Source organism: Macrotis lagotis, chromosome 8 (genome assembly GCF_037893015.1).
Source record: "Macrotis lagotis isolate mMagLag1 chromosome 8, bilby.v1.9.chrom.fasta, whole genome shotgun sequence".
NCBI lineage: Eukaryota > Metazoa > Chordata > Mammalia > Peramelemorphia > Peramelidae > Macrotis > Macrotis lagotis.
The window spans coordinates 25,021,307-25,046,114 of NC_133665.1; the positions used below are offsets into that span (position 1 = coordinate 25,021,307).

A 24,808-nucleotide genomic window follows, 5' to 3' on the forward strand; every position below is an offset into this window, starting at 1 on the left:
ACTGGAAATGGCCCTGGATGAGAGGTAATCAGGGTTAAGTGACTTGCCCAAGGTCACCCAGATAGTAAATGTCAAGTGTCTCAGGTTGCAATAGAATGCTTATCCTTCTGACTCCAAGGACAGTGCTTTATCACTGTGCCACCTTGTTGCCCTTTCTTCTTTATATATAAAACAGAAATTCAGTTTATTAAACAAACTTCTACCCTTTTACATCTTTATATTCTAAAATATTTGTTTTTTGGTGATTGTATTCATGAGAACAAATTTTTTATAAATGCCTCCTCTTAAAATGGCTTGAGGTGACAAGAGAGCTGAAGAATGTATATCAGGAAAACTTGCTGAGTGTGATTGTGTGTGTATGTCTGTGTGTGTAACTGTGGGTTTGTGTGTGTTTAGACTTGATCAAGGATCAAAGTTTCAAGGTATACTGAATGTTGGGGGGCAGAAAACATAAACTTGGTTAAAACAAGGATGAATTGGAATATGAGAGAATTCTTAAGTATTAATGTCTAAACTCAATACTGTTGCCTACCAATAGCAAAAAAGACACTAAAACACATACTGAATATAGAAAACAAATTAATTTTTCATAATTTAAAATTTGTATAACATTTCTTCTCAGATAGACACTCACTCACTGAAAAGCTCAAATAAATGGAAAAATGCATTTTATTTATGAAGTGGCTTAAATTAGTGCTCATTATGGTCAGGCTGGTGAGTGACAGTTTTTGAAGGGCAAATCTAGATGCTAATTACTAGTACCCTTTGTGACTGCTATCATCTCTTTTGACTTAGTAGAGTATTTCAGTTTTCTCTGACACACCCTTGTGGGAAATTATTAGGAATGGAAGAGGAAGGAAAAATAGAATGGACATGCTTTATCTGCTGTTGAGTTTTATTTGAAGTGTGCATTTTAATAGTTGTTAATATTTATTACTAGGTTTGCAACAGAACAATAGATTTTAAATTATATTAAAATTATAATAACGTCAAAAAGTCAAACAAAATTGTAGTGGAAAAATTTAAACTTTCTTTAACAATGGGGGAGAAAAGGAAAATGTTTTCTAAGTTTCAATATGACATTGTTTGCTGTGCAAGTTTAAACTATGCATTTCACTTTCATCTACTTAAATAAAATGTACTGTCCTTTGTAAGTGGTCTAGGCATTCATTTTTAAGAGGTGCTAATGGGTTTATGTTTAGCCACAGTCTTGCTCAATTCCTTATGTGGTTGATAACACATTTTAAAGAAGTAACAACAACACTAAGCCTGGGGACTTTAAATTATTATTTTTTTTTGCCCATGCCGAACTGTAACTAGGGTAGGGCAGCAGGCTTTTGTCTCAGGGCATCAAAAGTTAAAAAAGCTGTCAGTACAATTCTCATGTCCACTTTTTCCCTAACCTATCCAGAAAAGTTTCCTCTGTCTTGCTATTGTTTTGGCCCTCTTATTACCCCTGTCACAAAAATTCTTAATTCTAGTTCTAACTCTATGAAATTCAGTAATTTAGTCAATAGAATGTCAATTCTGGAAAAGATCACAGACTATTTAATCCAAAACCCTTGTTTTGTAGGTTAAAAAAAACATCTCAAGAAAGGAGAGATTACATAATTTCAACATCACATAGTTAGCAGGGTAGCTGAGAAAAGATTTCAAGTTTTCTAAAATTAGAGTAGTACCATTTCCTTTATATGATCCTCAAAATGGAAAAGATCCACTAGGGGAAATTTAGGGTGCCCTATATAATAAGGACCCAGAGGATATTTTTCTGAAGGAGCCAGACATGATATAATGAAGCCTAGGGAGAAAGTATGATGTCTCCTGTGTACTAAAGGAAATTTAAAAACTTTAGTCCAGTCAAGGAAGGTCGTGGGTTATGCTACATTACCCCATGTAAGGAACAAGTAATTCTTGTTAGATTTGGAACATTAAGGGACAGGAACAGCCCCCACTCCTCCCTATTCCCCTTAAGATAACTACACGCTTTATTGAGTAACATATGGTTGATGTGGACATAGTCATAGAAGACATAATCAGATGTGTGCACACCCACTTCACAGTCATCCATAAGACACCAATCTGTAGCCCAAAGAAATTGAATTGTACTGGTCCTGCTCCTAGCAGGAGGGCTTCATCTAGACAATGAAAGCCTGACCCCAAAATGGTCCACAGTCTTAGGGAAACATGTGGCTTTATATTATTATACAAAGGAAGCCAGAAGTTTCAATTGAGGGAAAGCAAATTCTATCTGCCTTTGAAGACTTCAATTCTGACTAAGTCAGCTAAGCACTTGGCATCAAAGGTTGTATTTCTTCATGATATCATGGTTCAGGTAGCTGTTTGTATCCTGTAGTCTTTCTTTTCTGAGTGAAGGGTCCTGAATCTGGGTCAAAGGAGATAAACTACCTCAAAAGAAATGGAAGAATTTAATCCAACCATCTACTGTTTCCTGGGATGAGAGTATTGCTTCACTTCCTTATTGCAGTATAAATTAAGAGAAGACCTGTATCTTGTGTTTGAATATTTACTATAGCTCTATAAAAATATGTAGGCTAGCAACCAGTGGTTGATTGCAGCCTTCCATAGTTTCACTTAGTAAATGCACTTGATAGAAATTGTGAAATAAATCTACAACCATATCACTCATTTTGTTTTTCACTATAACCTAATAAGAGGAACTGAGTTCATTGTGAAACCTGGAGGTTTCCTTCCCCTATTGTAGTCCTACTGTTGTCCACTGACTGTTTTTCACAGGATATTTCACAAATTGAGGAGAGGAGGAAAAACAACTAAATTACCTTTATTTTTAGCTTTATAATGGTTTGTTTAGTACTTACACTGTAATTTTTTGTGTTTAATGTTCTAACATTTACACTTTTTCTAGTGAAGACTACCATGATTAATATAGAGAAAAAAATGAGGCAATAGGGCCAACTGGGGAATGATATTTCTGTTCTGCTCCTAGAAGGATTGGATTCTTAAAAGAGCAAAATGAAACTGATGTCAGAATTTAACTTCAAATTCCCAAAGCATTTATCACCAAATAAAAATTTGGAATGGAAAGAATGAACTCATATTACTCCCATGAGACTATCTTGGTACCACAAAAATGAACTCACTGTAAAACAAAGCTACCCTCAAAGTTCCAAATCATGGAGTATTATAAAGGAAGTGCTTTTAGGTCAGGACTCTCACGAGGAGTCCTTAGCTGAAAAGTTTCAGCTTAACTATCTTGGACTCCAGCTTGCCTTTCTCAGGAAATATAGAAAGCTTCAGATAGACAGTTAAGGACAGGCATCCTGTCAGTATCACTTGCTGAACAGTGTAGATGAGGAGTTGTTTTTTGTTTTTCATTTTTATTTCTCTCTTTTATTTTACTAGACCTTCATTTCCAAATGTATCCTTCCTCCCCTTTTCTACCCAATAAGCTGTTCCTTGTAAAAAAGAATTTAAAAAAAGAAAGAAAAAGCAGTTCAGAAAAACTAACTGCAACATCAACAGTAGATACAATGTTCTGTACACATAACATCCTACCTCTTCAAAGATGGGAAGGAAGTGCCTCTTCAACTCTTCTTCAGTGACAAGTTTGGTTATTTTGATTACTCTGTCTTCAGTTTTGTCTTTTTGTTTAGTTGCAGATAGAAAGATGGATAGATAGATGGATGCATGAAATATTTTTTTAATTCTTCTTATTTTACTTTATAGTAATTCATATGTCTTCTCATGCTTCTCTGAATTCTTCATATTAAGTCAACAAGTTAAGCACAGTTAAGTACAGTTAAGTACAAAAATAGGTTAAAAATAACCACAATTTTAAAAATCCCAATTCCTGTCTTGAAAGAGATCACAGTCAAATTGGGAGGACAACATGAAAACAACCATGAAAACAACCATGAAAACAACATATATAGATACATATATACATATATATGTATCTATATATACATATATATATGAAAATTGTAGATAAACTCAGGGGATAGGCATCATTTCTTATGACACAGATTTACTTAATTATATACAGATAAAATTTGTTTAGCCATTTCCCAACCATAAAACATATTTTGCTATTAGTTTTTTTTTTTGCATGTACATGAGGTTTTTCTGTCTTCAACCTTGTTGGAGTATATTCCTAGTAGCAGTACCTCTAAGTCAAAGTTTTTTTTTAATTCCACAATGGTTAGGCAGTGAAACTGAGCTTTTATTATTTTCCTGGAGGCAAAAGGAAAAATCCAAAAGGTCCTTTCAAAAAGGACATATTCTGGAAGATCAATATAGGTGAGGGGAAAGGGAGGGGGCCAGGAAAGAGAGATAAAATCATAATTAGAATTCCCTCATTGGTCAAATTGAATTTTTAAACATCAAAAATCCTGCCATAATAAAACGTCAGTGATAGGAGTTGACTAATTTAGCAGATTCTATAAATTTACTTCTTCAACACAGGGCACTTTTACTATAGGCAAAACTTTTGGGTTGGTGAAATCTTTTATGAAATTTCATTCTTACCCAGATTCTGATAATGATTTCCATTTCATTAGAATAATATGAACTAGCCCATGGACCACACTATACTGTCTTCTTTCTTACTTAGCTAGTCTAGGGAGGAACAGGCTGTATATATAAATTGGAGTATGAATTTTGGTCAGTCCTACTCCTTTTCATAAATCTTGTGTCAGTCTATGGAATGTTTATTTCCAAGTACTGTGACCTTTGACTGCTGGGGCCTAGTTCCTTAATATGGTTACTCCTTCCTTAGATGTTTGACCAGAGAGAACCATCAATCACTCAACAAGCCTGCCTACTATGTGCTAGGTACTGGAGATAAAAATACAATAAATAAAGCAGTACCTTTTGTCAATTTCAATTTCAATTTTTTAAAAGTAGTACCTTTTTGAAGATGCTGACTTCCAAAGGGTAAGGATGAAATAATAAGGATGTACCTTTATTGCTGTGTAAGTTTTCTGATCATCCTCAGCTTGGTGTGGTCATTACTAGAATGCCATCCACCTATAGGTTAACGGTAAATCCCAGAGAATTAAAAACTTCATGCCTTCCTATATTTTCTGTTGTTTTATTTTAACCCTAAATTTTTAAGATTTTGTTTTTAAGGTTATCAGTTTTGGTGCCTGTGGATTAGGAGGGACTAGAATTTTATGGAGGAAAAGGTCTCTGTTTGTACTCAGACTTGCTCCTCGGATGGTTTCTTCTTGGAAGGAAAGAGGTTTGCAATTTTTCAAATCCCAGTTCTATTCTGAACCAGTGCCTTAGTTGACAGAAGTGAGTGACTTGAAAATGGGGGTAGACTACCTTTTAACAATGCTGATGGGATCCTTAAAAAGGATAGAACAGTTTTTGAGTCTAGTCAAAACTGGTCTAGGAAGAAGGTGAGACAACTTTTGGAACTCAATTGTTTTATTTAAATATTCTCTGGATTTTACTTCTGGTTTTAGAGATTATCACACACACACACACAAACACAGAAAAATCAAGCCTTCAGAATCTAATGAACACTTTATAAAAATTATCTCTTATGTATCTCTTTCCCTTAATCCAAATTCCTCATTCCAAAAATTACTAATTTGTAAACATGTTTATCAAAATATGTATGTAGGAAGAGAAAGACTGCTGAGTTTTGCCCCTGGAACAGGACACTGGGGTTCTGACCACATTCAGATCCTGATAGCAGTCTAGCCCCCCCCCCCACCTCAGCTTTGTGGCAGAGGTGGGGCGCATATGGTCATTCACAGACCAGGAGGGAGGACAGAGCCTCATACACTGAGACCCTTGTGGGAGTGTCCCAAAAGCTCAGGAAGCACCCCCAAAACAGGCTAAGGCTGGGAAAATGAGCAAGCAGAGAAACAAGAGGAACACCATTGAGAAATATTTTGCCTGTGAGCACAAGAAGGATCAAAACACTCAGTCTGAAGATAAGGAAGCACAAGCTCCTGCATCTAAAGACTCCAAGACAAACAGAAATTGGGCTCAGGCTATGACAGAGCTCAAAAAAGACTTTGAAAATCAAATGAAGGAGTTAGAAGAAAAACTGGGAAAAGAAATGAGAGAGATTCAGGAAAAACATGAAAACAAAGTCAGCAGCTTAATCAAGGAGATCCAAAAAAATGCTGAAGAAAATAGCATGCTAAAAACCAGCTTAGGTCAAATGGATAAAACAGTTCAAAAAGTTATTGAGAAGAATACTTTAAAAAGCAGAATTGGTCAGATGGAAAAAGAGATAAGAAAGCTCTCTGAAGAAGACAAATCCCTCAGACAAAGAACAGAACTCAAGGAGATTGATGAATTTACTTGAAATCAGAACTCAATACTTCAAAACCAAAAGAATGAAAAATTAGAAGAAAATGTGAAACATCTCATTGAAAAAACAACTGATATGGAAAACAGACTTAGGAAAGAAAATTTAAAAATTATTGGAATACCTGAAAGTCATGATCAGGAAAAGAGCCTTGACATCATTTTCAAAGAATTACTACAGGAAAATTGCCCTGATATCCTAGGAGCAGAGGGCAAAATAGAAATGGAGAGAATCCACAGATCCCCCCAAAAAAGAGATTTCCCCCAAAACCAACCCCCAGGAATATTATAGCCAAGTTCCAGAACTCCCAAGTCAAAGAGAAAATATTACAAGCAGCCAGACGGACACAATTCAAATACCATGGAGCTGCAATCAGGATCTCACAGGACTTAGAAGCAACTACATTAAAAGCTCATAGGGCTTGGAATATAATATTCCGGAAGGCAAAAGAGCTTAGAATGCAGCTGAGAATCAACTACCCAGCAAAACTGAATGTCCTCTTCCAGGGAAAAAGATGGACTTTCAATGAACCAGGGAAATTTCAAATGTTCCTGTTGGAATGGCCAGAGCTGAACAGAAGGTTTGATCTTCAAATACAGAACTCACGTGAAGCACAGAGATTGGAGGAGAAGGGGAAAATATGAGGGATTTAATGATGATGAACTGCATGTATTCCTGTATAGAAAAATGACACTGATAATACTCATGTGAACCTTCTCAGTTAATAGAGCAGGTAGAGGGAGCTTTTATAGTTGAAGCACAGGAGAAAGCTGAATTCAACAGAAAAAAGGGAAATGTAATGGGAGAAAGAAAAAGGAGAGGGGGGAATAGGCCAAGATATTTCATATAGTAAGATTTTTCTTTATTACAATGAGCTATTGCTATGATATGGAAGGGGGGAAGACAAGGGGGAATGAGGGAATCTTCGCTCTCATCAGAGGTGGCTAGGAGAGGAAACAGCATATATACCCAATGGGGTATAAACATCTGGAGTAAGAAGGAGAGAGGGGGGACAGGGGAAGGGGTGGGGATGTGAATGAAGGAGGAGAGGATGGACCATGGGGGGAGAGTGGTCAGATATAATGCATTTTTTTTTTTTACTTCTTGCAAGGGGCTAGGGTTGGATGGCCTGTCCAGGACCATAGGGCCAGATGGATGCTGGGCCTAAGAGGTGGTATAGGGGCTCGGGGCCTCTTGGCCCCAGGGCCAGGGATCTGTCTGCTGCACCACTCAGCTACCCTACAGCAGAGTCAGTGAAAGGAGAGAGGAACATATAGTACATGGTAGTGGAGAAATACGAAAGGAGGGAGTTGCAATCAGCAATGGAAAGAGTCGAAAAATATGGAAGTAACTTTTGTGATGGACTTATCATAAAGAATGTGATCCACCTGTGACAGAGTTGGTGGTGTTGGAACACAGACTGAAGCACATTTTTTATTATTATTATTGGGGGGGGGGGTGCAGGGCAGATGGGACTGGGTGGCCTGACTGGGGCAGCATAGCAGGGTGATCATTGGGTGTCTGAGGCTGGATTTGGACCTGGGTGCTCCTGGCACATGGGCCAGTGCTCTGTCCGCCACCCAGCCGCCCCTACTATTATTACTATTTTATTTTATTTTATGTCTTTTTTTTTCTTTTTTGGTATGTGCAGGGCAGTGGGGTTGGGGTGGCTTGCATGTCACATAGCTGGGTGATTGTTGGGTATACGGGGCTGCATATGGGCTTGGGTGCTCCTGGCTCCAGGGCTGGTGCTCCGTCCACTGCGCCACCTGGCCATACCTATAATTATTACTATTATTTTTTTAAATTTAAATTTAAATTTTTTTTCTCTCCCCTTTATCGCTCAAGTGAGTCTATATTTTTTGGGGGGAGGGGTATTTTGTTTACTCTTAGACAACAATATTTTATTAATGTATAAAAAATGTTTGTATAAAATGAGAATAAATATTAAATTAAAAAATAAATTTAAAAATATATTAAAAAACAAAAAAATGTACGTACAACATTAACCTGACTGCTGCTGAGGGGACAAAGGTGGGAAGGGAGAGTGGAAGGAAATTTTGTAACTAAAAAAAGTACATGTGCATATGGATGAAAATAAATAAGTAAATAAATAAAAAAGAAAAATAAAGTGAGAAAAAAATATTGATTTGTCTAATGGTGCCCTATTTTCCTAGTCCCAGAAGGGTACTGTGGTGGTCTGACTTGTGATCTGAAGGGAAGGGGGTGAGGTGAGGGTGTAATGAGAGAGAAACAGATTCAGAGAGACAGAGAGAAAACTCAAACTGTTGAAGGGAGTAGTTACTGAGATTTTAAGAGATTTTAGGTGGATGATTATCTCAGGGCTTTCCCAAAAAGATTAAGTGACTATTGTTATGGGAAATGAAGTAGAATGTTATCCCCCAAATTGTGATGTTTTGAAAAATTTTCACCATTTGAGTCCTATGAACGTTGTCTCAGAATGTCTCAGCTAGGTGGGTCAGAGGATAGAACACTGGGCCTGGAGTCAGAAAGACATGAGCTCAAACGTGAAATTTACTTAGTTGTGTGACCCTGGGTAAGTCACTTAACCTCTACCTTAATCCATTGAAGAAGGAAAAATATGGTTTTCTTGTAGAGAAAATCCCTTGGGCATGAAGAACCATACCAGACTAAACAGCAATTGTTTTAGGTCACAATGTGACCAATGTGATAATACAATGCGGTGTATTAGAATTTTCTTTCTTTTTTTAATTATTTAGTTGAGAGAAGGGTGTAATGGAGAGATAATAAATCTTCTTAAAAATAAATTTAAAAAAGACATCCAAGGACACGAGAATGTTTTTTGCCAAACTAGACAATGCTCTGCTTTTTGCAAACTTCTCTATGCTTTGCCTGTTTAAAACACTGCTCCCAGGTCACTACTCCTCTCTGTGTTTTCTTTTCTCATCACAATGTAAGCTTTGGGAAAACAAGGGCTTTCCTGCTTGCATTTATCTGTATCTTCCAGCTCTTCAATCTTCTTTTGTTTTTTCCCTCTTTCCACCACTAGTTTAGGAGTTGCCACTCTCACACCTGAGAGACTCCTTCCAAGGGGTGGGGGAGAAAGACTTCCCGTGGTTCTTGTAGCTGTTTATCATTATCAGATTATTATTAACCACAATAAATAATTGTCAGTCTGAGGCTTAATTACCTAAATAACCAGTGATGATGACAACTGGGATCTTAGCATAGGGGTGGGCTGCTGCTGCTGCATGTTAATATGTCGATGGGGACCAGCTGGACCTGGAGTCAGGAACTCATCTTCTTGAGCTCAATTCTTGCCAACACATTATTTTTTAGTGAATCTGGGCAAGTTCGTTCGTTGTGTGCCTCAGTTTCCTCCTCTGTAAAATAAGCTTTAGAAAGAATGGCAAACCACTCCAATATCTCTGCAAGAATATCCCAAAGGACGTCATAGTGGCAGACACGTGAACCTGGATAGCTTGGCATCAGACTTTTGGGGCAGCTGGGCATGGAGTCAGGAAGACCTGAGCTCAAAAGCCATGTGACTCTGAGCAAGTCACTTAACCAATGACTGCCTCAGTCTCCTCCATTATAAAATGAGAATAATAATAGAATCCACCTTCCAGAATAGTTTAGATCGATTAATATTTGTAAAGGGCTTAGCTTATGCCTGACAATTTATTATAAACTTAATTTAAGTTCATTTCCCTTCCTTTCTAGTTCAGTTCTCTTTCTAGCACACTAGCAGGAGAAACCACGTGACGCAAAGCAACATTTGAAGGATTTTTTTTAAAAAGATCACTCACATTTTCTGTTTTACAACATTTTTTCTGGACAAGATTGGTATATGTTTGGTTGGTCCAGGGCCAAGCCTCCTGTCTGTCTTCCACTAGCAGCGGTTACAAAGCAAGAGCCAGTAGAAGACACCTCTGAGACTACAACTGGCCTCCGAGGACTTTATATAGGATTCATGGAGAAAGAGGCGTGGTCACCACTGGTGCCTCGTGACTTTTTAAGGGCGTGGCCATCTGCGGCCCTCCCGGAGCAGCGGAGAACTTCCTTCCGCTTGGGTCTCTCGTGTGAAGCGACTAAGAGGTCTAGGACGACGGAAGTTCCGGGGACTTCATTACGTCTGTCGTACGGGCGTCAGGGGGCGGGACCCGTGCGTCGGGCTGGAGGGCGCGCTGCGCGGGAGCTTGTGGCTGCGGAGCGTCTAGCTTCTAGTACTTGCCTGTGACGGGCATCCTCTCTGCCCCTCGCCCCCCCCCCCCCCGCGGTGATGCTCAGAACAAGTAGTCCCCTGGATGGAGAAGAGGAGGAGGAGGCGGCGGAGGGAGAGGAGGCCTGCCCGCAGCTGGTCCCCATTGACCCGAAGCAGCAGCAGCGAGGACCGGAGGAGGAGGGGAAGCCTGACCCCCGAGCTAAGATCCCGGTCACGATAATCACGGGGTACTTAGGTAATGAAGCCAATCAGTAATTTGGGGAACTTCCCGTCGCGGACTCACGTTAAATAATATTGGTAATAATCATCATAATCATCATGATCTGATAATAAATAATAATTACAAGAACCACGAGAATCTTGTGCCTTTCCCCCTTGCCCGCCTCCCCCTGCCCTTGGAATGAGACCCTCCTTCACTCCCCAGGGATGGGAACCGCAGCTTCTTTACTGCCACACGTGGTAGGAGGAAGAAAGAAAGGGAGGGGGAAAAAAATGAAGGGAAAAAGGGACATTTTGGATTTAAAGTCAGAAAACCTGGGTTTGAACCCCTGTTCCTGACACTGCCTTCTTGACCTAGGGCCTCAGATTCTCCCTGTAAGATAAGGTTGGATTTATACTAAGAGGGGTGTGTGTGACATAGACCCTTTTGGGAGTAATATTTTTTTCCCCTATCCAAGTTCAAGGACCTGCTTTCCACCTCCTACCCCCCCATATATGCATATATATGGACTAGATGATCTCTAAGGTCCCTTCCAATTATTGTTTTAATATCCTGTATTACAAAAATGCAAAAGATGATGATAATTGACATAGAGTGCATAGTTTACTATGCCTTAAATACCTTAAAAGCATTCTTCTTAAGTCTCAAAAGATACCTCATTTTAAAATAGTGACAAAATGCAAAAATGTGTATTAAACCTCAACAAGAACCCAGTGAGGTAGGTACTTAAGGTCTTATTCCAAGGGGGGGGGGGGGTCAAGGGGGAAAGGCACAAGATTCTCGTGGTTCTTGTATTATCCCCATCTTACAGGTGACAGAGCTGAGACTGACAGATTTAAGTGATTTGCTGGCAATCACATAGCCTGAAAGGACAGCCAGGTTTGAGCCTACTTTTCTGCTATCATGTCAGCTGTCTATCCACTGTATTGTTTTGTAAAGGTCACTGAATTTGAGTCCTAGACACTGTTTCTCTGTTAAATGAGGGCTAGATGACATTTAAGGTATCTTATATGAGAAATTTATCATATATTTTACTGAAAAAATTCTCTGAGAGCTCTCCTCATTTCCCATCATCCAGAGATGTTTTCTGCCACTATTTCCTCCTTTCCTTCTTTCTCACATAGTGACGGAGCTCTTCTTGCTGCTGAGGTAGGTGATCCAATTCAATACCCTCCACTACAGCTAATTGTTCTCTCTTCATCCCCAATCATTTATCTTCAATCTCTCCCTGACTAATGCCTGAAAGCAGGCCCATGTCTCCTCCATCCTCAAAAAACCCTCACTTGATTCATCTATCCCTGATAGCTACAGCTCCCCAGATTGGAGTAAGTCACCTAACTGCTGTCTGCTTCAGTTTCCTCATGTGTAAAGTGAGAATAAGTACCTGCCTCACAGGCTTGTTGTGAAGATCAAATGAATCAATAGTTGTAAAGGACTTTGCAAACCATAAAGTGCTAAATGCTAGCTATTGATGTTATCCAGTATCTCCTTCCTTTTGTGTCTAAATTGGAGAAGGTCATCTACATTTGTTACTTCTACTATTTTTCCACACTCTCTTAAACTAAGTCTGACTTCCCACCTCATTCAACTGAAACCTCTCTCTCTCTCTTTTTTTTGGGGGGGGTTGTTTTGTTTTTGCAAGACAATGGGTTTAAGCAATTACCCAAGGTCACACAGCTAAGTATGTATTAAGAGTCAGAGGCTGGATTTGAACTCAGGTTTTCCTGACTCCATGGGTCAGTGCTCTATGCACTGGGTCACCTAGCTGCCCCATTAGTGATCTCTTAATTGCCAAATCTCAATCCTCTTCCATCTTGATTACTTTATGACCTTTGACACTGTCTGTCAATCTCTTTTCTTTGCTACTGTCCTCTAGATTTTTGTGACATTCTCTTGATTTTCCAAGACCTCAGCTGGATCTTTATCGAGGTCATGCCTGATAACCAGGATAACCAGTTATCCCTAAGGGTTCTGTGTTTGGCACTCTTCTCTCCTGTATCTGGGAATCTGCAAACTTTGGTTCAGGGCCAAAACTGAAGAATAATTTTTTACATTTTTAAAATACCAAAAACTTTACTTTATGAAATTATAATCTTGGAGGCAAAAATAGGTGGTTTGCTGACCCCCTGCTTTATACAATTATACTTGATTATTTAATTAGTTCCCAAGGATTCAGTCATCTCTAGTCTGTTGATTTTTCACATCTACTAATTCATTCCTATACTCTCTGGTGACGTCTAGTCTCCCAGTTCCAGCTGCCTATTGGACCTTGTTCCAGCTGCCTATTGGACCTCTTGAATTGCCTGTCCTGTGGATGTCTCATATTCATGTCTTTAAATGAATTTAGTATGTTTTTCTTCCAAACCTTCCCTTCTTAATTTTCTTATTACTATAGAGGTTACTACCATCCTACTCATCTAGGCTGGCAACTTAAGTATTCTTTATCTCCTCATTCTCTCACTACCTCAACCCCATCCCATCATATCCAATTTGTTGACAAGGCCTCTCAATTTTACCTTAGTAACATCTCTGGTATAGGGTCCCTTCTCTCTTCTGACCCTGCAGCCTCCCTGGTGCATCTCTTATCACCTCCACCCCCACCCCGGGACTATTGCAGAAGCCTGTGGTAGGTCAGTCTGCCTCGATTCTCTTCCCTACTCTAGGCCATTCAATTGTCAAAATGATCTTCCTGAAGTGCAAATCTGACCCTTAATCTCCCTTAATCAATTCCAATGACTCTTACCTCTAGGATCAAATATGCAGTCCTGTTTGTGATCAGAATTCTCCATAATCTGCCTCCTTATCTCTTTAACTCCATTCTCTCCCACCCCCTACCAACTCCTGCAACCTTTCCAGTTTTCTCAGACCTTATACCCACCCTCTTCCATGTACTCTTTGATACAAAGACACCGACCTTCATTCTGCTGTTCTTGAAGAAGACTCTCCACCTCCCAAGTCTTTGATCATTTTCACAGCCTATCTTTAAAATACCTGGAAGTTTCCCTCCTCCTCTCTGTTCAAGGCCAGCTAGAATTCCACCTTCAACCCTTCATGCTGGTGCCTACCCTTTGCCGATTATCTCCAGTTTATTCAGTACATAAGTTTGTTCTGGTTTGGTTGATTGCCTAATGTCTCCCTGTTAGAGTGTGAACTCTCCAGAACAGAGGCTGTTCTTGCTTTATATCCCCAGCACTGAGGATAATAAATGGTCCCTGTCTACCTGATCCACCCAGGGCCCCTTAGAAGAACTCAAGACCCCTTTGAGTTCTTTGGGGAATCTCCTTTTGAGAATGAGCTTGAAACAGCCATTTCTCCTCTTCCCTTTCCCTCTACTGAATTCTTTCTCAGGGCCCCTTTTTCCTCTCTCCATTTCTTCAACCACCTCCAGATTGAGGAGGAGTCCTGAGCAGCCTCTCTTTTTCCACCTCCCCTTTTTTGGTTGTCTTCTCCCATTAGAATGTAACATCCTTGTATGCAGAGACTGTCTTTTTTTTTTCTTGTATTTGTATCTCCAGCACTGCTGTTACTTGGTAAGTGGTTGATAAATACTTGTTGAGAAATTGACTGAAAAGATGTATAGTATGACCAAAAATTTAGGTGAACCTTAATTTTAAAGAATGTCTTCCAATTTTCTGTGGAAGACAGTCTTTAAAAGTAAAGAATGCTTATTGGTTGAAAAAGTAAATAATTCATTTTATTATAATGTAGTATTAAGAAGTAGAAGTTTTAGGAGCATCACTTAAAATGGACCTTACTATTTTTTATTTTTGGATTTTTGCCAAAGCAGTGGGGTTAAGTGACTTGCCAAAGGTCACACAGCTAAATAAGTGACTGAGGTCAAATTTGAATACAGGTCCTTCTGACTCCAGGATGTTCTATCTACTGCACCACCTAGCTGCAACCCCTCCAACTCCCACTAGTTTTTAATTGAGGTTTGTCAGTAGACTGTATTTTTGACTGAAAGGTAGTTTTGGTACTTTGAATATTTTGCATCATTTTCTCTGTCAAACTAGTAATGTGAAAATTAAAAACATTCAAATTTATTTCACACAAATGAATGTGTTTTTGGGTTGGTAAAAATTACTTATATGTAGGAAAGACCAGAGAATTCCATAGTGTATCAGAAATTAAACCAGTGAAGAACTGATGTGAAACTGACTTTTATAATAATAACATAACAACAACAACAATAATAATAATAATAATAATAATAATAAAGTAGCATTTATATATTGCTTTAAGGATGGTAAAGCTCTTCACAGACATCTGATTTTGTTTTCACAGCACCCTGAAAGGTAGATTCTGTTATTTCATTTTACTGAGGAAGAAATTGAGACAGACAGGTTTAATGACTTACACAGGCCACACAACTAGTAAATGTCTGACTGAATTCAAAATCAGGTCTTCCTGATTCTTAAGTCCAACACTTAATACACTGCTCTTCCTTGCTATTCCTTAATGTTTCATTCTCTATTTTGTTCTCTATACTATTTTTCTTTGTAAGTCATGGAGTCATTTGCTTGAAATATGATTTAAATCAGCTTAGAACTCCCAAGAAGTTAAATGGTTTGCTCAAGGTCACAGAGGATATACAAAATATTTTAATATTTCAAGGGCACATTGTAGCACTTATTCTGAGCACCTGGGATGTTCTCCTTCTTCCTGGCCTGTGTCCTTGATGATAGCTTTTGTGCCACTTCTCTCACATGAATCTTGGTTGCATTTATACTTTTAGTCCATGTAAACCTACCATATGTCTTTCCACTGCCTTTTGAGTTGCCTTTGGTTTTAACTATTTCAAAATTTTTGGTGTTTTTTTACTTTTCCCATCTTCAAAGAGTGAAAAGAATAATGTATAAGGAATAATTTATAAAACCAAATAAATTAATAAAGAATAGGTTTATAAGCTTATAAAAATTAATTTATAAAATACTTAATATTATACTAGGCACTTTATTTATTTGATTCTCATAACAGCCCTGTGAGGGTGGGTGCTAAGTTAAGGAAACTGTAGGCAAACAGGTTAAGTAACCTGCTAAGGGTGTCATAACTACTTAAGTGCTCAAGTCCTAATTTGAAATCATCTTCCTGACTCCAGCTAGGACCAGTACCCTTTCCACCGTATCAGCAAGTTTCTGTGAAACTATTCTTAATTAAATTCTTATTTCATCCACAAAACAGAATTTTTAAAGAGTTTAAGATTGACTGTTTTATTAATAGTTGTAGTTGTCTTTGTAATATGTCCACATACACTTGCACAATTTGAATTATCTAGCTGTAAAGAAGGTATATAAATTGCCTAGGAGAAAACTGAGGCATATCTTTCTTTTACCTTAAATTTTAGGTCCTCACTTTTATTTTTGTTATTTTTAAGGAATTAGTTTAAGACTTCACTTTTAAAGTAGTAATTATTTTTAACCATCATTGCATAAGTAAGTGTTTATAAAAAATTTTTGCAAACTTTAGCTAACATTGCGAGTTATTTTGAGTAACATGGATCATATATAACTTTACCCTAATTCTTCTACATATCAAAAAATTAGGTTTATTCTGCCACCTGCTGGATGAAGCTAATATAACAAGACTTTATTTTTCTCATATTCTTTTCTTAATATTAAAATATTTCATAGTATTAATACTTCTTATAGTCCTGGTACAATTCCATTTAATAAAAATATAGTTTTAGAGTAGTAGAAATAGCTCTCCTGTCATACTATATCAGCTTGCCACAAAGTGTTTTACATTTTAAAATCAAATCAAATGTTAGATATTAAATTAAGGAGCTTTTATCTGTCTTCAAATTACAGAGGGGAGAAAAGTAATTTTCAGTTTGGAGATATCATGTAATACTGTCAAAATATTACACTTCATAAGCCAAAACAACAAAAGATGCTTTGACATCAGTTGAATTCAAGATCCTAAATTAGAAATGCTTTTTCAAGTAATTTTTCATTCTTATATTGAATGCTTAATTTCATGGGTTTGTTTATATTCCTGTAATACCCTATTATTTTGATTGTAGTTTATCTCACTTTTTGAGATACAGTTTCAGTGTAGCACAGAAGTCCATCCCATTGGTAGTATTAATTAGATCTTTTGATAGCCTGAAAGTATGTTGACCATTTAAAATTTCCTTTAATTTTTTTTTTTGTGAAGTGAAGCATTTTAAAAATTCAAGGCATGTATTTGAGCAATAGCTCCAAATAAACGACATTCTTAAAGAGTATTGAGGGCCCTAAAAATGTTTTGAAATAGTCTCAGAATATTCAGTTTGGGGTATTTGATTTTTTTTCTTTTTTTCTTGGTGGAGGATGGGTGGGTTGGGGGGGGAGGTTGGAAACAAATGAAAAGTTTGTGATATTGAAATTACTGTCATTGTTTTCCAGGTGCTGGAAAGACAACTCTCCTTAACTACATTCTAACTGAACAACATAACAAAAGAATAGCAGTTATTTTAAATGAGTTTGGGGAAGGTAAGTAAAACTACAAAAAATAAAAACTGATATCTGAGGAGTCTAAGACAAAAAGTTTTTCCCAATTTTTAAAAAATTAATAATTAATATAAAACATCAAGAGCATAAGAAATAATGCAACTTCAGAGAATGATAAATTTTGAAACTTTAAGTGACAGTGCAGGTATGGGTGAGTAAAGTGATTTTGTGGAATGGTAAAGATTGAAGCCAAACACTGAAATTTGATTTTCACATTAAATGACAAAAATTCATTATTGGCTATTCTGGAATTTTCAAAGACTAAAAGTATGCTAGTCTTGAATTTTGTAACCTTTGTATTGAGTATAATCCTTACTATTACCTAAAGAGAATGGTTGAATATTTACTTCTGGGATATCCTAAGAACCCTGAAAATACTTCTCTAAAACTTTATCAGCCCTTTAAAGTTTAAAGGTTGCAAAATTTGCAAAAGATTAACCCCCCCAAAAAGGAAAAATTTTCATTTTTGTTGGTCACTAATAGTAAAATAAGTACTGTACTAAATAGGAAACCTATTTCTGGTTCTAGCTTTGTATTTTTATTAGGAGAAAATAAATGAAAAATTCTCTTACAATGGATTGTCACGATCACAGAGGAACCTCATGAGGCATAATTGCTTGGAAGTTGTAGGAATGTGGGGAAATGAACCAAACCAAATCAGATCAACATCTACTCTACCCTCTTAGTCCTGGAAAGTTGTCTGGTAGCACTGAGAAGTTAGGAAGGACTTGAATATGATTCTTCTAATTCTGAAGCCAACATTCTATATTCTTTGCCATGCTATGGAAAGAATAAAGACAAAAAAAGATAGGTATGTCGCATAAGAGTTTGATAAGAACAGATATCAAGCCTAAATTTTCTATTCCAGAAAGAGGAAACCCATTTTCATCACAGACAACAAGTAATATCTTTAAGATAGTTAATTTAAACTCAAAGAATGAGTACTCACTTAAAGAGAAATATGTAAGTAGTATTTTTTTTAAGTGTATGACTTATTAGATATTTTGACCTTTGGGATGAGCATTGGTTTAAATGTCTCTCTAAAAATTTGGATATTTAAACATTTTGTTCAACATTTTTCATTTATATTACAGTATAGTCTTTTTAGTGTTTTAGTTTTTATTTCCTTGTTTTAAAAAATAATTAAACATGGGGTGGCTAGGTGGCGCAGTGGATAGAGCACCGGCCCTGGAGTCAGGAGTACCTGGGTTCAAATCCGGCCTCAAACACTTAATAATTACCTAGCTGTGTGGCTTTGGGCAAGCCACTTAACCCCATTCATTGCCTAGCAAACACTAAAAAGAAAAAAAAAATTAAACACCATTTAGAACAGAAATATGACTAGTAAGTTAATTGTGGATCTAATAATATCTCCTAATATTTTGGAAAAAAGCATTTAATTCGATATGTAGTTGAATTTTTATTGAAATTTAAAAAAATAAACCTGAATTTTATTTTACAATATAATATTTATAGCAACAGAGCACAACTAATAATAATAAAACACTTAGAAATCTGGTTTTGGGAAGTAGTTTTTTAATCTTTCATTTTTGCTTGACTGATGAACATTTTTAAAAATGCATTAATGCTTTCTGTCATAGGAAGTGCATTGGAGAAATCCTTAGCTATAAGCCAAGGTGGGGAGCTATTTGAGGAATGGTTGGAACTTCGGAATGGTTGTCTCTGCTGCTCAGTAAAGTGAGGAATGTTTGTATTAATTTACTTCAAGTTTGTCAACTTTGTATTGTTTTAGTTAATTTTCTATTTCATTTTAGCTTTAGTTCATTTTCTTTTTAAACTGACTAGAGTGGTTTTCTAAGAAGTGATTTTTAAATACTGATTTATTACTTGTTTTTATGTTTACCTGCTTGTTTTTTCTAGTAGCTTAATGTTTGAGTGTTTTGGGTATATAATATAATAGATTTATGATGCATTAACATTGATTAAATTTGTAATCTTGTCAAGTAACTACAGTACTTGTAGATGTAGAAAAATCAAATAGAAAAATATTAGATTTGGGGATGGATTTTAACTCCAGAGTTATTTTTTTCTAAAGTATTCTTGGAATAAGAAACAGAATATCATTTTGAAACCTATGAGAAATTATGGTAATAGATTTAAAAGTCAAAAGTAGTCATTTATTTTAAACCAGTTTAACTTTGACAATGGTATTAGAAGATAAGTACAAAATCAATGTTAAAATTCTATGGCATAATGAGAGATTTACGCATTGTTGCTTCTTTAGGTCAAATTTTTCATGTATGAGGTAATCTTTTTTTGATAGTGTTTGTTGTTAAGCCTTCTGTGGTTAACCAAAATCTTTTTTAAGTATTGAGTTTAATATCAAGAGTTTATATTAAAGCTCATGACTGTTATTCTCAATAAAATAGTTTGAAAATCTCTTGGCAAGTTACAAAATTGTGAATTTAGTGTAATAGAAAACACTATTTTCCTGTTAGTAGTAATTGTTTGAATCTACCACTGTAGCCAAGCAAATGAATCCTACTTAAAATTTTAGGAAAAACCTGATATTGGATTCTTAATTTCTTTAAACTCCTGTGAAGTATTTTTTTTTATTGAGAACATATTGTTTTATTGATATTGTCAAATCCATGATATTTTCATAGGAGTTTTGTGAGTAAATTAATCTTTGGACCTATGGAAAATTTGATTTTTCAATTTCTGGAGATATCAAACGTGTTTATAGTGCACTAAGTTTTTAAATCCCAAGATACTGACTCATTTGTTATATTTTGATTTTTGTATAGAGACAATGGCCTGAAGGCTATTGAGAATTTGATGCAGAAGAAAGGAAAATTTGACTACATACTGTTAGAAACAACTGGCTTGGCGGATCCTGGTAAGAAGTACCATTATCTATCAACAGTTAGGATGGTGTAGTTTCATTCTGTTTGAAAACAGGTGTGCAGCAGAGGATTAATTAACTTAAAAGAGATTTTTTTAAAGATTTCTCTTGATTTTCGTACTTAAGAATGATATAAAAATAGCAACAGATCATCTCATATTCTCCTTTGACAAGTGTCTGTAGATTAAATTCTTTAAACTAAATTTTATTTAGAATGTATAGTTTTGTTGAGATCTTTAGTGGGGACAGTATTGCAGTATGGATATTGTGTTTTTTTTTTCATTCAGTCTTACTCAAGAAAATCTTATATATGTTACCTTAATGGATCTTTTTGGTTTTGAAATTTATAGGTCTCAGGTCTGTCTGCTAATCTTTTTTTTTTTTCTTTTTAGGTGGTCTTTAAAAGATAACACAAGTATTTCTCTTTGTAGTTCTAGCAACAACTGTTCTTCATTTGCCTTAGAGACATAAATATAATCTTAGGAATTTTTATGTTAATGATATATAATGGTTCTAGATTGTGTGGGGATATATTTTGTGCCTATGGTTAAAAGGTGGTGAATTTTGAGTATATAGTATTACTCTTTCATGCATGGTTGGTTGGTTTTGTTGAACTTTTTTGTTATATGGCAGAGTACTTAGGGAATTTATGTGATATAATAACACTAACATGTATTAATGAACCAAAAGCAACAAGAAGAAGGAAGGAGAGAAAAAAGATGGGGGCAGGGAGAAGAGAATAAGAATATTGTTGGGGGGGGGCGGCTAGGTGGCGTAGTGGATAAAGCACCGGCCCTGGAGTCAGGAGTACCTGGGTTCAAATCCGGTCTCAGACACTTAATAATTGCCTAGCTGTGTGGCCTTGGCCTTGGGCAAGCCACTTAACCCCGTTTGCCTTGCCAAAAAAAAAAAGAATATTGTTGGAGAATTCCACAAGCAACAAAAAAATGAAAAATTGTGGCTTACTTCTTTAATGGATGTCTTAATTAAACTGCAATTTGAGTCTCTAAAATAGATTTTAAAAAATTATTTAGATTTAACCAATCTAGACTTATATCAACCTGTGAATGGAAAGTTAAATAGAATTATCATTTAATTAGAACTGACTTTTTTTACTCAATTGGAGTGTGCTTGTTTATAGCTTTTAAAATTTGTTAGTATTAGTATTAACATTATTTCTTAAGTCTGACCTAATTCCACTTAGGTTCATAGATCTGTGTATTAATTCACATTACCAACAAAGAGTACCTTTTATTCAAAGAGATCATTTGTTTAGTGTACTACACTAATGAAAAAAGAGGATGTGTTTGAAAGAGAATTCAAAAGTAATTGATTTATTAATAGCTGCATTATATTAGGGGTTTCATGGTTTGTACTCCAGATGTCTTTGTTAAATGACCATTGAGTGGATATTAAATGCATTTCTTTCAGTACTATCAATTTTTATATTCTTATAAATGAAACCAAAGGACAAAGTTTCAAGTAAATATAAGGATGCCTTCTAAATATTCTTTGAAAATACAGTGAAGATGGCAGGATGGTTTCTTTTATGCCTCCAAAGAGAACAGGAAATATTTCATGGAATGTTTGCTCCATTAACAGTGGAATGCTTATAAGTACTTGCAGAGACTGCCAAGTTAATGACTGCAGCCAATCTCTATTGCAAAAGATGGAGAAGTAGAAAAAGACTTAAAATGTCCAAATTAAATCAACCTGTATTTTGATATTCAGTGACTTCATTTTAATAGAGGAATGAGAGAGACCATTGTGTTGAAATCTATGTAGAAGTCTTTAGTCTATGGTCCATAAACACCTTCAAGAAAAATATTGGAAAGTACTAAACAATGCAAGCATCAAATAACTTCACAAAAAATTAATTTGATTATCTTTTACTCTCAGGAAGTCAGTTGTCATTGAAATTAGAAAGTCATTTTCTTAATCAACTCTCTATATAGTTAGCCCACTGACTTACTGTTTCAAAGATCAAAATTAATACAATGATACAATAAAGAATAAAACTAAGAAAAATCTATAGCATGAAATCAAAACAAATTCAACCTGACCTACTTAATTCGTTTTTTTTTTTTAGGTTTTATTTTTTTGCAAGGCAAACGGGGTTAAGTGGCTTGTCCAAGGGCACACAGCTAGGCAATTATTAAGTGTCTGAGACCGGATTTGAACCCAGGTACTCCTGACTCCAGGGCCGGTGCTTTATCCACTACGCCACCTAGCCGCCTCTTTAATTCATTTTTGATACCAAAAGATCAGAAATTCATGGAGAAAAGGATGTTGATATTGATTAAAAATAATTAAGAGAGAATTTTAACATTTAAATTGTGATGATGATAGCTAACATTTATATAGCATCCTATGTGTTCTTTTTCTCTCTCTCAAAGATTATGTAAAATGGGGATTTCAAACACATAGCTAGATGGCACTGGGGATAGAGCTCTGTACTACCCGGAATCAAGGAGATTTATGTTCATATCCAGCCTCAGACACTTACTTAGCTCTAACATTAGGCAAGTCACTTAACTTATGCCTACCTCATTTTCTTCATCTGTAAAATGGGGATTAAAATAGCACCTTCCTCCCAGAGCTTTTGTGAGAATAATATAGAATATTTGTAAAACACTTTGCAAACCTTAAAGTATTATATTAAATGCTAGCTACTATTTGATATTATTTATTTCTACTAAATTACTTTATTTTTTTTTTTAAAGAACTCTGATTTCCTTGGTGTGAAGACTCCCTCCTTGGAACACGTTGAAACTTCTGTGTATTATATTAGGCAGAATACTTGTTGCTGTGGCTAGGCTAATCATTCTCTCTAACACAGTTGAACTAGATTGGGCTTTAGAAGAATCTGGCAGGATTTTTCACAAAGGCTGAAACTGAGCCTTAGCAGATTGATAATTTTGACCAAGACCTGTGTTCTACTGAGAACCCCTTGAAAATCCAGAGTGTTTTCATCCCATTAACAGAGTAGGATTGCAGTGAAGACTTAGTAATCATTAGTACAAAAATGTTTTCATACAGACATAGAATCAGATAATTTGTATTGTAAATTTGACTCTGCTGAGGGTATGGGACCTTGAGTAAGTCACTTAATGACTCTGAGCCACTGTTTCTTCACATGTTAAAAACAATCAAACCAAACCTCAGGAAGATTCCTACACTGACAGTCTTAGAGAGATATGGGGTTCAAAAGACATAGTACTTGTTAAAGAGCTCTGTAAACTGTCAAACTTTTGGTGTTCAGTATTACATTGTAGTAGATGAAATCTGTTTGTAGTTTTCTAAGTTAATTTTTTTAATACAGTCTGACAAAGGTACTAATTACATGTCAGAGCTGTAAGCATTCTTTTAACAAAAGATGCTTAAGTCTTTATGACTGCAACAGATAGGTGTTTACTGAAAAAGCATCCTTGAGGTGATTTATTAATAATAGTAATATATATCATTGACATATTGCATTTTAAGGTTTGTAGAGGGGCAGTTAGGTGAAGCCCTGGAGTCAGGAAGACCTGAATTCAAATCCGGCCTCAGACACTTGATATCTATTAACTGTGTGACCTTAGGCATGCCATTTAACCCCATTGCCTTGCCAAAAAAAAAGTTTTATAGAGAGAGAGAGAACATCAAATATATAATCTTATTTCATCCTCACAACAACCTTATGAAGTAAATGCTACAGTTATCTTTATTTTACACGTCAAGTAAAGCTGAAAGAGGTTAAATGTTCTTGAAATAATACAGCTGTCTGAGGTAGATTTGAAACCCAGATTCTTCTGAAACTCAAGTCTAGTATTGTATTTACTGAGCTACAGTGCCTCCCTGATTTGAGACTTAATTAAATCTTTTTTTCCTCACAAAAACCATTTGACGTAAATAATAAAAATACTGTTTTACATTAAGAAAATGGAGGCATAGATATAATAAAGTAACTTGCCTGTGTTCATACAGATAGCAAGTGTGATTCAATAGCATACTTCCTGACTCCCAATTATTTCTCTAAACTACAACTGTCAAGTAAACTGTATCTGAGAAACAATTGATGACTTATTCATTCAAATACCAATTGTATGTCATGATTCACATGTGATTTGATGTATTTTACTTTGCAGAGGAAAAATCAACTGTGGTAGAAAGAAATTAAATTACAAGTAATACAATTCTAAAGTAAACATATTTTTCGTCTTATTAATTAAAAACATACTTTTGATCAAGAAAGTGAGGAAAATTCTTATTGGCAATTCAGTTGTTTCCCATTTAGGGGACTGACACTCTCCTGTTAAAAGCTAAATAATTGTCATGGTAAAGTAATTTTCTTGAAAAGAAAGGACATTGATTCAGCCCCTGTAACTCACAAATCCTATTTCAGACAAATTGGAAAACTATTAAGCTTTTTGTGAAAAAAATCAATAGATATCAGGAAACCATTAGCTCTTGTAGCCCCTGCTATATCTTGCATGAGTAATCACTGTAAACAGCTGACAGGTATCTCAGTGTTGACACAGAATGATGCTTGGGGGACCACAGCTTGTCAGTGCAAGTGGACAGCTTTAGACATTGGAATGAGTTCAGTTATCATTCTTTTCTTTCCTGTGCTTCATTCTTTTAGACAGCCTTGTCACTAACTGGAGCTGTGGTGCTTTGAAAAATAAAATACTTTCTTTGCTGTCAGTTTTTTTCTGTCCTTTTATTATAGCAT

At 36.0% G+C, this 24,808-nt stretch overlaps 1 protein-coding gene across 1 annotated transcript in view; it reads left to right on the top strand.

The window, feature by feature from the left end:
• Positions 1 to 10,451: 10,451 nt before the first annotated feature.
• Positions 10,452 to 24,808, top strand: part of LOC141495333 (zinc-regulated GTPase metalloprotein activator 1A-like) — a 58,579-nt gene continuing 44,222 nt past the window's right edge. Inside the window, exons 1-4 of the mRNA XM_074196535.1 lie at positions 10,452 to 10,752; positions 17,124 to 17,210; positions 18,830 to 18,926; positions 19,997 to 20,088. Coding sequence (XP_074052636.1) covers positions 10,575 to 10,752; positions 17,124 to 17,210; positions 18,830 to 18,926; positions 19,997 to 20,088 — 454 coding nt within the window. The 5' untranslated portion in view covers positions 10,452 to 10,574. The remainder of the gene's footprint in view (positions 10,753 to 17,123; positions 17,211 to 18,829; positions 18,927 to 19,996; positions 20,089 to 24,808) is intronic.